At 41.6% G+C, this 14125-nt stretch overlaps 1 protein-coding gene across 1 annotated transcript in view; it reads right to left on the bottom strand.

Moving 5' to 3' along the window:
• Positions 1 to 422: 422 nt before the first annotated feature.
• The window catches only part of CTNNA1 (catenin alpha 1), a 158522-nt gene continuing 144819 nt past the window's right edge, over positions 423 to 14125 (bottom strand). The window contains exons 12-18 of the mRNA XM_001368265.5: positions 12752 to 12952; positions 12268 to 12419; positions 8351 to 8461; positions 6687 to 6868; positions 5788 to 5893; positions 4985 to 5119; positions 423 to 1788 (exon numbers count right to left, since the gene is read on the bottom strand). Coding sequence (XP_001368302.1) covers positions 1501 to 1788; positions 4985 to 5119; positions 5788 to 5893; positions 6687 to 6868; positions 8351 to 8461; positions 12268 to 12419; positions 12752 to 12952 — 1175 coding nt within the window. The 3' untranslated portion in view covers positions 423 to 1500. The remainder of the gene's footprint in view (positions 1789 to 4984; positions 5120 to 5787; positions 5894 to 6686; positions 6869 to 8350; positions 8462 to 12267; positions 12420 to 12751; positions 12953 to 14125) is intronic.

The raw sequence follows: 14125 nt of genomic DNA, 5'->3' as shown, positions 1-14125 counted from the left end.
TTCCCAGGAAGAAGTGAACTCTGGAAAAAACCTGTTAAGATCCTCACCCTCCGGAGGCCAAGTAATTTCTCTTAAGAGACTATGGACAGTTTCATAGCTCAGTGGATTGAGTCAGGCCTAGAGATGGGAGGTTCCAGGGTCAAATCTGGCCTCAGCCACTTCCCAGCTGTGTGACCCTGGGCAAGTCACTTGACCCCCATTGCTTAGCCCTTCCCACTCTTCTGCCTTGGAACCAATTCACAGCATTGATTCTAAGATGGAAGGTCAGGGCTTAGAGAGAGATTGATACTGTGAGAGTTGGGGAAAAGAAAGGGTTGGGTCCTAGACGGGGCGGGGCATTTAGGGGTTGCCTTGTTTAAAAACTGCACCTGCCAAAAGATGGCCTGAGAGGAAGGGGGAGAGAAACTTTGGGGCTGTTTGGCTTGATTTCATCATGCACTTTATTGGGAAAAGTTGGTGTAAAAAATATTCAAATTCATAAAATTTAAATAAGACAGTAAAATTATACCTTGTAGCTATAGTAATCGCTATAGTAATCACAAATAATGTAAAGTTGAAATTATTGCCTGAACAAACACTATTTTGCAAGGTTTCTTTTACAAGCCCAAGGCAGGAAACACTGCAATTATTAGAAATGAGTACAATGACAAATTTGCATTTGAATACAGGGAGAAAGCAAAAAAAACCATGTTACTATTAGAGCACCACAACACACCGGCTGGAAAGAGCAATTTTATTAATGTCCTGCAGCAAAGTACATTAGTAATTTGTAACCAAGCATTAAAATTCTCATCCTGTGTCCTAAAGAGAGTAATCAGTTTTCTTCCTGATGCATTACATTTTACCGAGTTCCTTATAGATTGTCATTTTGCAGACATACATAAAGTCCCTCACACAAGGGTCGCTGCCGTCCTTAGCAAACACGTGGCTCCCCGAGATGCCCAAGGAGGCAGGCCGAGGAGCTGGCAGATGCTTTTATAACTTCCTAACAGCCTATCTATCTGCCCCAACTGGTTTCTTTGAAGATGGCCTCTCCACAGTAGAATGTACCCAAGTGCTCTCTTCCAAATATAAAGGCTTTGAGTTAGAAAGTTGTATAATATGGTGTGTGTAGATATATTTTTAACCAATTCCCCCTCCTGAATACTAAAAGTAACTGTTCCCACTTTATTGTTCACCGATGAGAACACAAACTTCAATCACAATACAAGGCTTCGATGGGGTTAATCTCTTTGGTTATACTTTGTTTTTCTTCGAGCTTATATTTTAAAAAAATGCAACTAGAAGTCATGCTTCTGGAATCTAAAAAGCATCCTTGACTGAAATCCAAGCTTGTTCTCTTACTGGTATAACGTGGTCAGGTTAAAAAAAAAAATCTACATTTCCATACCATCTAATACCAACATTACATTAAGGAAATACATTTGATTCACAGAAGTCATTTGAAGGAGAGTTAGTTTGCAGAAGACAGTGTAGACAGGGGAGCAGCAAGGGGGCCCTCTAGATACTGTCCATGGCCTTGAACTCACTGAGGGCCTGAACAGGATTCACATGCTTCTTCTGAGACGCCCGCTTGATTTTCGTTTGGGTTTCATCCTGCTTCTCTCTCTTCACCAGCGGCTTCTTTTCTGGGGCCTTCATCTTCCAGGAGACAGCAGGGAGGTTGAGGGAAGCCATTCCCTGTGATTTTTGGTACTTGGTGGAGGCCACATATGAGGCCTTCACAGTTTGAACCACAGCATTCATCAGGTTCTTGGCTGCCTGGATCAGGGACATGGCGCTGTCCACCTGCAGTCAGGGAACAACAGAACAGGCCTCTCAGAGACTCAGGAAGGAGGACAAAGAGGGACATGGGGGAATCAAACTCAATGCCTTTTTTTCTCGAAAAATTTATGTCCAGAGTTCTATCCACTGTATTTGTAAGGCACTGTTTGATTTGGTGATGGGATCTGTGAATTTATTTCTAAAAATATTTCATGAAATGGGAAATAATTTTTATAGCAAATGTCTCTGACAAGGCCTCATTTCTCAAATATGTAGACAACTGAGCCAAATTTATAAGAATGCAAGGCATTCCCTGATTGATAAATGGTCAAAGTTCAAGAATATGGACAGTTCTCAGAGAAATAAGATAAACGTTGGGTATGTGGCAAAATTAGAACTGTGAACTGATACAGCCTTTGTGGAGAGCAAAATGGAACCGTGCCCAAAGGGCCATAAAACTAGACACACACCCTTTAACCCAGCAGTACTGCTCCTGGGGACCGTATGCCAGAAATCAGAGATAGGAGAAAAGGACCTACTTTTTGTCGTTACAAAGAATTGGAAGCTGAGGTGGGGCCCATCATTTGGGGAATGACTGAACAAACTGTAGATTGTGGCTGTCATGGAAGACTATTGCACCATAAAAAATGATAACAGGACGAGTTCAGAAAAACCTACAAAGACTTCTGTGAAGTGATGCAAAAGTGAAATGAGCAGAACCAGGAGAACACCGTATACTAACAGAAATCGTATATGATGATCAACTGTGAAGAACTAAAACCATCAGCAGCAAAACAAGGTTCTAAGATGGCCGAGTGACTCATGATAAAACACCCATCCACAGCTCGAGGAGGAGCTTTGGGTGTCAGATGGAAGATCAAATGACATCACTTCCCTTTATTTCCTTCATGAGCTTGTTGGTTTTACATGTGACATGCGTCCTCAGCCACACAACATGGGCAATGGGTGTTGCATGTACGCACTGATATAATCTCTACCAGACTATTCATCGCCTGGAGTGACTGGCAGGGAGGGAGAGAGCTGGAATCACAATGTCAAAATAGAACTACGACTACATTCCAGCATAACTGGTTCCTTCTGTAATCTTATGCATTTTATTACAAATTCTTACTCTGTTCTAGAAACACCTCAAGGACAGAAGGGCAAGGGCTAGGCAATCGAGGTTAAGTGATTTGCCCAGGCGCACACAACCCCAAATCCTGGGCCTTTTAAAATACTCTACTGAGTAATCTATCCACATCCCCCATTTCAAAGGAGATCTAGGATTATGAAGTTAAGGACCTCCAGGCCTTCCACATGAAGCACCGAGGGAGGACAAAGGAAGGACATAAACACATTCATCCTAGGTCTGGCAGAGGCCCAGTGCTACAGGTCTTGTGACAAAGAATGTTATCCACCTCCAGAAAAAGAATGGATGTAGATCAAAGCATACCATTTTTCACTTTTTTTTATTTTGGGGGTTTTACCCAAGTATCCTCTCCCAACATGACTGATAGAGAAACTATGTTCTGTATGCTCATACATGTAAAAAACCCTAATAAATTCCTTATCTTAGAGAGGGGATGGAAGGAGACAATTTGGTTAAAAAAATGTGTTAAAAATTGTTATATGTGTAATTAGGAAAATAATGAATAAAAAAAGATTTTGTACTATAGGTTTCAATGGCACTAGAGGCAGATAGGGTGATTATTGGGACTGTGGGAAAGATAAAAAAGATGTGAAGCTCTCGGGTGGTCACAGGGAGGAGAGAATCAATACTGCTGACACAGGACGCCTTGGTGAATATATCAGGGGTTCATGAACATGGATGGGAAAAAAGTCTATCCTCATTTCCCTGAGCTGCAAGTGAAATTGGGCAATCCCTTCAAGTTGGACTGCTGGTCCCCTGACCCCCCCCCCCCCACTCTGGGTGTGGCTAGGATGAAGGAAAGGCAAAGAATCCATTCTGTGCCAGAAGTGAGGAAGGGGAAGGCTTGGGGGGGGGGGGGGGGGGTCAGGTCTTTGGGAGGATTCTATTTCCATTTCAATGGACTGAGTTGGAAAGCCAAGCAGAGAAGACTGCATGAGAATGGTCCCTGGAGCCAGTAGACAACTGGGGGCCACTGAAGGAGTCACCACCGTGGTGAGGCAGAGCTCAGATGGGACCCCCCTGCCCCCCAATCAGTGAGCAGGAAGCAGAGATACCAGAAACCTTCAGCTCTTATGAAATCAGTTTAGCCAAGTCTCTCCTAAATGAAGAGTCACTAGAATAAAGAGGGCCCTACAGCTAGGACAGGATTGCTGCGGAGAGGCCACAGGTGTGTGGTGTTTGGCTAAGCATCATTGGCAGTCACCAGGGCCTGTTATTTCTATTTACAGCCAGGTGGGTTTGCATGTATAGACAACGATTACTTTTTCTGTCCATTTCCATTACCTTAAATGGCTCACACCTCCCCAGCAATGCCAGAATGAGATGGCTGGGCCAAGTGGCCGGCCAGGGAGGCTCACCCTGGAATGACAAATCTGGACCCTTGCAGCTCACTTGGAGTTCTAAAAGGCGCTGGCTGGAATGTATTTGTCATGCCACAAATAATTCCTTTTAGAAACTCTTGGTTTCCTAAATTCCACCTTGACTTTTCTGCCTGGTGGTGGTAAAATGTAACAGCCGATTTCAGAGCCCCTCCCACAACCCCATCCTTCCTTTTCTTCTCCCCTGAAGTTGCAGGACCCAAAGGCCACACTTTGAGCATCCCAGCTCTCACTAAAACTCATCATAAGGTCTCATCACCATGTAAAAAGCTGCTAGCCCAGAAGTGTCCTGGCTCACATGGCCAAATCCTCTTTAGGGCTAAGGTGGAAAGCTCTAAATGTAAAAACTCCCCTCAACCCCCAAATTAGTGATGATGGTTGTGGTGGTGGCTCAGCTGTTCTCAGCAGTCCAGGGCTGTGTGCTTTGGGGCGACCAAGTACCACATGCTAACCATCTGATCTACTTCCCTTGGTTTTCTTTCCCCCCAAGGCCTAGGCCAGAAATCAACACCGCAGGCAGAGGGTTTCCAGGTGTCTAGGGTGAAATGGCTGCCTTTCTGGCTGTGTTTGCTGAAAGGTGCACTTGTCAACGTGAGGCCTGGCTGATCTGAACCAAGTTTGCCGTGTCCCCCATTTCAGACACCAGCAAGTTTATTTTCATTCAATAATTTGCTTTCTAAGAAACACTCACCCCAGAGACGACAAGCTCCCCACCCAGGTTCTGAACCTCTGCCTTGACTTTGCTGCAGATGTTAAGCTGATGGCAGTACAGAGCGATGCGCTGCAGATACGCGAGGAGGTCCTGTTTGCAGGCAGAGTCTGGACACTGAAAGGGAATACAGGGTTTCTGACCGGTAAAGCACTGTGTAGAGAAATGTCAGCTCCCAGGACTACCACCTGCATCGGCTCAGTGGGGGGATCCCAGAGACCGAGCGGCAGCACAGGCACCCGTGGGGGGATGTGGGGGAAGGTGCGGGTGGCACGAGTGGGCTACTAGGATGTGTTTGGAACAAGCTTCATGAACTATGATAGCACAAGTTACCTAATTACATCCATAAAGGAGTATGAAAAAAAGAAAAGAAAAAGAAAATTAAGGGGACATAAAAGCCAGTCAGATGATGAAATCCAAATGAGAAAATTAACATTCATGAAAATTGCTTTGAAAAAAATTCCTATATTATGTTAATTCTGTTAAAAGCAAATGCTGGTTGTTCAAATTAGATAGAATGGCTTAACAGAATTACAAAAAAGTTGGGGTTTTTACTAACTTGGCAGAATCCTGCCCCTCCAGCTGTGTTCTGGCCTCCCGTGGCTCAACGTCTCACTGTCCCGTAGCACCAGGTGCTATTCCACAGAAGGCCCAGAGACTTCTTGTTTCAGACCCGCCCACTCAGCTTTCTCCATGACATCATCTTCTTTCCAAATGAGTGAGCAACAAGGAAGTCAAGAAAGGTCTCTGCCATTCCTCATATCAGACATCGCCCTGATACTTACATGGTCCGCAATGGTTCTTCCCAACTTATCCATCCTTGATCCTGCTTCAGCAATTTTCTTAGCTGCACTAATCACATCTGATGTATTTTTAAGTGGTCCTTTACCTCTGTAAAAACACAATCAGAAAATACCAGGCCTTATGAGTAAGCAGCAAAATGTGGGTCCCCAACCACTACGTTATGAGGCTTCTCCAGGTAGAGGGGGCAGAGCACCAGGTCCCCCCCGTATTGGGAAGCCAGGACCTTGCTGGGGATATCTCGTCATAAGCATTAAGAAAGAAAGAAAAGCAGCAACCAGGGTAGTCTAACGCTTCTCAGAGAGGGAGATCCTACAGGACATGGACAGTGTTAACTTTCTACTAGAGAAATCTCAAGAATTGTAACCATGGAAAAATATCCTAAATAAAAAAAGAAGCCGAAAGAGTGAGGTGGCTCTGTAACCAGAGAGCCAGTTCTGGAGCTGGGAGGTCTTGGCTTCAGATCTGGCCTCAGGCACTTCCTATGCAACCCTGGGCAAGTCATTTAACCCCATTTGCCTAGCCCTTGCCCTTCTGTCTTGTTACTAAGACAGAAAGTTATGGGTTAAAAAAAAAAAGCACATTGAGGGGCAGCTGGGTGGCCCAGTGAGTTGAGAGCAAAGCCTAGAGACTGGAGGTCCTGGGTTCAAATGTGACCTCAGACACTTCCTAGCTATGTGACCTGGGCAAGTCACTTAACAACCATTGCCTAGCTTTTACCGTTCTTCTGTCTTGGAACCAACACACAGTATTGATTCTAAAATGGAAAGTAAGGGTTTAAAAAAAAGGTATATTGGCTCCCTTGTATAAAAAGTCTTTAAGACCCATTAGCCTCCTACTGATTATCAAACAGTGGCCAACATTGCCTTCGGAGAAAGCTCACCTGGTGAAATCGGTCATCTCCATCATGATCATGCACATCTGTTTGGCCAGGACAATGATGTCATTGCCACTGTCATCCCATTTGGAAACTTCGGCGTCCAGTTTGCTCTTCTCTTCCTGGAAGCTGGCCACCTGCTCAGCAATTTTAGCTTTCTGCTCTTGGGGAAGCTGAGCCATGATAGCCTGAAATAACGTGAATGTAAAATGTTCATATAAAGAGAATATAAGGTTTCGAACCAAGTACATTATCCAGGCATTTCAATTGGTTTTTCCAAGAATATTTCCAATAGGCAATGTCTGACACATAGATAGGTTAATACAATAATGGGTTTCATTTCATCTGAAGGGTTATTTATTTTCATCTTGAATTAAAGTTTCTAAGAGTGTGAATTACCTACCAACTTGCAAGAACAAGTTCTTAAAGGGAAACTGAGTGAGATGGGCATAAGGCTCACGCAGCTCTGTGTAATCTTCGTTCTGCAACAAAATGAACTTAAAACTTTCATCTTTCAAGTCTCAAACTCTGCCTCAGTCTAGAGTAGGAGCTACCCTGTGAAATGGCTTCCCTAGAATGCCAAAAATGGAAATTTCTCATTTTAGCATAGAGCTTTAACATCTTTTTTTTCCCCTCCAAGGTGAGTTGGAAGTGGTTTCAAAGTGTGCTTTGAAGGAGGAAAGAGAAAGCCACTGGGGAATAGAAATTTCCACCATGTCACCCTGCATTTTAAATTTCATCAAAGCACCATTTAGTTTTACTTGAGCACAAAAGTACTTCCACAGGTGCAACGACAATCTCTGGGATCAGGCAGCAGCCAAGCAAAGGGCAGGGGAGGTTCACAATGGGCCGGGGGGGGGGGGGGGGGGGGAAGGGGGGGTGTCTCTGGCGGCACAAGATAGTGCTAAGTGCTAGAGGAAGCCCCTGCCACACACCAAAGAAGTATTAGTTTCTCTTAAGTATATTTTCCAAAGTTAAGTGTCAGAAATTTGACTAATAGGAAACCACTGCTCAAGTGATTTTAGAAGAATGAAAAAGCCCACTAATAATTTTTCATGGAATCCTCCCAAGAATACAAAATGGTAGTGATTGAAGATGCAACACTTCAAATAAAGGCAGTAGCATCAGCTATTTTCCTTGAATGTAGCATTGCTAATGTCTCAGCCATTAATAACATTTCCCACCTATACTAACATTTTAGGCCTAAACAATAGAGCCTGTGAAGGGAAGGGATTGACTTTGGATGAAAGCCATTGTCATTTCTTGGCTTGATGTATCTTCTTGAACCAAAGACTTCATTATCTCCGTTTCATTTCCTCTGAGAAAGAACCATAACCCAATTCTAAAGGGGCCGGCTTTCATTTCTTGGGGTTTTTTTTTTTTTAAATATGAACTAAACTTTATAGACATTTGGGAAAATTCTGCAGCCTACTTAGCCTCAATATAGTACAGTTTTATTTGTGCCTTAATGTTCCACTTCATTTCTACTGCAAGAAAGGATAAAAAATGGAGGTCAAAACAGTGACAATATATCTTCTGCAAGAAAGAGCGGATTCAGGGAGGGAGGGGAAGAGAGAGAGAGAAAGTGTATGTGTGTGTGGCACACCACACAGTTCAGAGGGGGTTAAACTGTTTAAACATCTGTCTTCTCCAAGAAAGAATATCCTTACTCGTGCACTTTGACCAGCAATAAGTTGATCATCTTCAGTCTGGATGCTTGTTCTACTTCTAACATCAAAGTCTTCAGTCTCAAAGTCAGAATCATCTAACTCTTCAGGAGTCTAAAAAAACAAAACAAAACAAAACAAAATCTATTTCAGTTAAGTCTTACTAAAATGTTAGAAAAGGGGATGGCTGAATGGCTCAGTGGATAGAGAGCCAAGCCTGAGGTCCAGAGGACCCAGATTCAAATCTGGCCTCAGACATTTTTTAGCTTTGGAACCCTGGGCAAATCACTTAACCTTGATTGCCTAGCCCTTATTCTTAAAGGCAGAAAGTAGTGGATTAAAAAACAAAACAAAAAAATTCTAAGTGAACCAAATTCAGCCAACCACTTTCAAATGATAAATAAATCACATGCCTTCCTACCAGGAGGTCATTTAGGGAACAGGGAAAGGACAGGTACTCTCCATACATTATGGTTTGGACCAAACTTTGGTGGGAATACCCTCTAATCCATGGATGACTGCTTGGGGATATATGCAAAATCCTTTATAGATGAAACTGCAGAGGGTCACACTTTATTTACCAAATTCTCTATAAAAGGTACCAGTTCAACATCCTTAAAATTTCTAAGAGAATGTTCAAAATGGTTAGATTTTAGCAATAAGAACTCTTTAATTATATCAAAAACCTTTCATCATATTTTCACCAGTCTCTTTGCTTCCATCCGCTTTTATCAGGGCACAAATACATTGTTTAGAACCTAAGTAAAAAAAGCCTGCAGAGGATTAATGACAAGGAGGCAGGCAGTTTGTACAGAGCTTCTAATCTGTAGTTAGATGGCTCATTTTATGTGAAAAGCTCAACTCAAAGGGCCTAAATTTGGGTTATTTTAGTTTTTGATGTCAAAGTGGTGGAGAATTAGTAAAATATTTTCTCATAAGTATAATTTACAAATATGACCCTAGCTGATTAATAAATGGCAGATGTAAATTATGACATATATTTTACTATAGCTTTTTGCTCAAGGATGAGGCTCAACTGATCAGTCTGTCTGACCCCCCAAAGAATTCCATGCCCAGTTTTCATTGCTTTGGCAGGGAGGAGCTAGTTAAAGCTTGTCAGAGTCTCCATTTTTCAATGTTCACTGTTGAGTTAAGGATAGTTATTTCCTCTATGTGTGCAGGATATCATATATTTCCCAGATACTTCCATATGAAGATGAAGGGAAAAAGTGCTGCAGAAAATGGAGTCTTCTTAAGTAGCATTATTAAATTAAATCTTAGACCTTTCCTACCATCCCCACCCCAGAGAGAGAGAGAGAGAGAGAGAGAGAGAGAGAGAGAGAGACAGAGAGACAGAGAGAGAGACAGAGAGAGAGACAGAGAGAGAGAGAGAGACAGAGAGGGAGAGAGAGACAGAGAGACGGAGAGAGGGAGAGAGAGACAGAGAGACGGAGAGAGAGGGAGAGACAGAGAGAGAGAGAGAGACAGAGAGAGGGAGAGAGAGAGAGAAATTAGATTAATGAACAAAAACTGCCCTTTCTTGGAGTGACATTTCCAGCCTACAAAATTTCTTGGCTATTTCAGTAAGACAAAGCAAATTACAATAGCAACAAAGAGGCTCCTTAATTGGTAATAATGTTAATTGCAAAGGAGAGCATCGTTCATAGGTTCTGGTACTTGTTACAAAACAGAGTTCTAGATTATCTGCCTCTGGTTAGGAACCCTTTCTATAAAGGCTAAGCAGCAGAAATGACCCGCACCAATGGGTTCACAAAAACTTGTGTTTGTGATTCCCAAATGAGGAAAATCCCACCAATGTAGGTCAGCACCTTTTTGGCAACCATTGTTATAAGGATAATTTCTTATAGCCACATATAGTAAAAAGTCACACACATATATGGTTTAGAGATAACAAAAATGAACATAATGGCTATCACAAATCATGATAAGGAGTTAGTTGGTAAAGGAATGAGATATTCTGTCTCATACCATCACCTCCTAAAGGGCAGAGATGACAGCCCAAAGCCATCATCTTTCCCTGCAGAGAGCAGAGCCTCCATCAGGCCTTAAAGCAGATTCAGTCTTCCTACCCTGTCCCTAATGTGAGGGTGGGCATCTCCCCAGGGCTATTTTTGCTCTAGTACAAGGCAGATTTCAAGATCTCACTTATTTTTAGAATTTTTTTAGATCCCCAAGCCCTAAAAATGATCTAATGATTTCTGGAACTCTAGGAATAGCACACTTCATTAATGCCAGAGGTGAATTCAAAGGCAGGAACTGTTGGGCAAAGGCTGGCCCCGTTTTGCTCCACTCATCCATGATAGCCTTTTAGATGACCATGTGAGCTTAGACAACAGACAATCTATAATTCTTTCTCTGAGGTCTTATGAAAAAGGAAATATGAATTGGGATTTTCTCCATATGCTTTCTCCACAAAGAACCAAGCTTGTAAACACATAAATACGGCTTTACAAATACCTGGGGGGCTAATTCACAAATGATTTTTAACCATTTTTCTTGTCATGGCACCCTTCTCAGAATGTTTTTAGATGGATAAAAAAAAAAACACCAGCTTACAGAGGAAACCAATTACATTGAAATGAAACGATGGGGTGGGTGCACCAGACCTGGAGTCAGGAGAACCTGGGTTGAGACATTTCCTAGCTGTGTGACCATGGGCAGGTCATTTAACCCCAATTGCCTAACCCTGCCATTCTTCTGTCTTAGAGTTGTTTTAAGACAGGAAGCAAGGGTTAAAAAAAAAAAGAAAGAAAACTGAAACCAGACTAAGAGTTCAGTCAACTCGTTTCAGTTTGTTAAACAGCAAGGATAATGGAGGCTGAAAGATAAGTGATTCACCTAATGCTCACACAGGTGGTAGAGTTAAGAATTTGAATCCAGGTTTTTATGATTCTGAATCAGTATTTAGCTTTGGTAAATATTATTTTCAGATAAGTCCTTGGTTCTGAGCTTCACATCCTATAGCTGTGTTGGTAAACCTATGGCATTGGGGATGGGGTGGGGGGGACCGGGACCACCAGCTCCGCAACCAGACATTTCTCTTATCACCACCCGCCCCTCTGTCGAGCAGCCCAATGGGAGAGCTTCCTCCCTCTTGTCTGGGGTATCAAAGTCTTGAAGTTGACTCAAAAGGCTAAAGTTTTAAGTTTAGCTCCTCTAACTTGATATTTAATTAGAATTTTAAGTAAAACAAAATCAGCTGGTGTTAAAATGCTAACATAGTATAGTAGAAAGAGCACTGGACAAATGCCCATCTTCTATTTATTGGCCGTGTGACCTTGTTAAGCCATTTACCTCTCTGATCTTCTATTTCAAACCTGTGCAATAAGCATTTATAATAACTTCCACATACTTCGTTTTTGTTGGGACATACATGACACACATCTAATGGAGTGATGGATGGGGGTGGGCAGAGAATGGAATTAGGAAATTAATTAACAATAGATTTGCCCAGGGTCCTACAGTCATTATTTTAAGGAAGAGTTAAAAACCCAGGTCTTGACTCCAAATACAATGCTGTAACTCTTGTGCCAAAAGAATTGCTCACAACTGTTTTAAAAAGCTATTAATTTTGGTAAAATTAATTAAAATTCATTTTTAAAAGGTATTTTAGTTTTAAATTCTCCAAGACAAAAATTTTTAGCCATGAATAGAATATTTGTCCTAAATTAAATTGTCATAATAGACTTCTTAGGACTTAGCCTGCTTTGACAAAGTTTTTGGCTTTAGGTTGCATTCAAGTCATTTTTGACAGCATAATTAAATATCTGGTTTTAACAGCTTCTAAAATCATGATTTTAATATATTGCAACTGAGTTAGCTCAGTCCCAGAATGATGCATTGCTAAAGCTGAACTAATGATCGTGTATAGATAAATCAGCTCAAATCCAGCTCCTCACCCTTATCATCAGCACAGCTTTTCTGATGTCCCGAATGCCATCATAGACCAACCGTGAGGCATCAATGAACTCATTTTCATCCATCGGTTGGGCAGGATCAGAACTGAGAGCTTCCACAGCAGCTTCCACTTGCTCAGTAAAACGTGGCATAACTGAAATAAAATGATAGTACTACAGGTTACATGGCCAATCTAATGTTAGAACTTCTTCAATTCACCTTTATAACAAAAGCAGCTCCCCACACTCCTTGCCAGTTTTGCTAGATGCTTATTCTTTAAAAGTCATATATAAGTTCAAACTTCTACTAAATTTATGGCCGAACTCCTTAAAAGCAAATGATATTCATTACAGAAAAATTAAAATAATCTTACATACAGACCCAGCCTTCCTTTTCAATAAAGGGTGAAATAATTTGGTATGGTTTCCTACATTCTAGTTGCCTGGGTCCCAGAAGTCAAGGATGATGACCTTCACCCACACCCACCTGTATTAGAAAGCAGTCTGGTAGCCTCAAGAACCTTTTCAGTATAGACACCAGGTTCATAGTTATCCATCTCTGAAGTGACGACATGAATGACTCTAGCTGCCCGACCCCGAATGGCACCCGCAGTGCGGTCTAGACCATCAACATCTTTTTCTTGAAGAGCAATTACACACTTGTTTACATCCTCCAAAATGTGGTTCTCTGAAGATGAGGAAAAAAGCAGAGAAATAATGAGGACACCTACTAAATATGAAAATTAAATCAAATTGGGATGACAAACAAAATGAGTTACTTAACTCTCAAAAACTTATTCTCTACATGCCCCCATATTCTGATTGACAAACTAGGAAATATGAGGCTCAATATTAAGTCAGGTGTAAATACAAATCATAAACACTTTTGTCTTCCTACAAACATATTATTTCATTCCTTGCTATAAAAATACTATTATTGAAAATTTGAAATCCAATTTTACTAGTCACTCTTGGTATGATAATGGGCAGTCACTTCATCTATCTCACCTTAATTACCTACTCTGTAAGAGCCCAGTCATACCAGGAGGGTTGGATCAGACCAGTGGTGCTTTCCTCACACAAGCCAAAGCAAGATCTGACCTCAAGGAAGGTCAATGAATTACCCGAGTTCAAAGAGACCTGTTGGCAAGGGACTTGGTGTCTCCCCCAGCCAGAAGTAAAATGATGATCCCATAGTCAGTCCTAATTGTTTTGATATAGAAATTTTACCTGGTATTTTTTCCAGCCCAGCCTGGTGGGCCCCATTTTAGGCAACTAGGCCTCATTGGGGTAGGTGCCAGACTTTATGTGGCCATAGGAATGGCTTCAGTTTTTCTTCTTTCCTCAACTCAACAAACATTTCTGAAAAGTACACCACATATAAAGCACTATTTTAGGCACCAGAGAACAAACAGCCATCATCAAGTAGCTGTTGCCAATCTATCAGAATCCTGAGGATCAAGTTACAAATGATAGAGAAATAGAGACAGAGCAAACACAATAGCTGAGGAAAGTTTTGAGGCCTTAAGGGAAGGTCCTGAACTACTGTAGAAGTCCAAGCTAGATCATTAAATTTGGGAACCAGCAGGAACAGAACAGAATACACACAGGATTGGGAATAGGAAATTGGGTAGGAAACTGGGTTATTGAGTTAAATTCCTTCTGATCTATTGTTCTACTTTTATGTTTGTTTGATTTTATTTTTTTCACTAGCACCAAACAGTTTTGAAGATGAATTAACAAAGAGAATTTCGGTTGTCTCAGAGATAATTAAATTGAGAGGATGTACAGATTAGAGAAGAAAGTTTCCATTTTGGATGTGATGAGTTTTTAAGATAGCAAATGCCCATAAGGAAAAATT

This window comes from Monodelphis domestica, chromosome 1 (assembly GCF_027887165.1).
Source record: "Monodelphis domestica isolate mMonDom1 chromosome 1, mMonDom1.pri, whole genome shotgun sequence".
NCBI classification, from domain to species: Eukaryota; Metazoa; Chordata; class Mammalia; order Didelphimorphia; family Didelphidae; genus Monodelphis; species Monodelphis domestica.
Note: the sequence above shows the minus strand (reverse complement) of the source record. Positions and strands in the feature narration are given on the sequence as shown.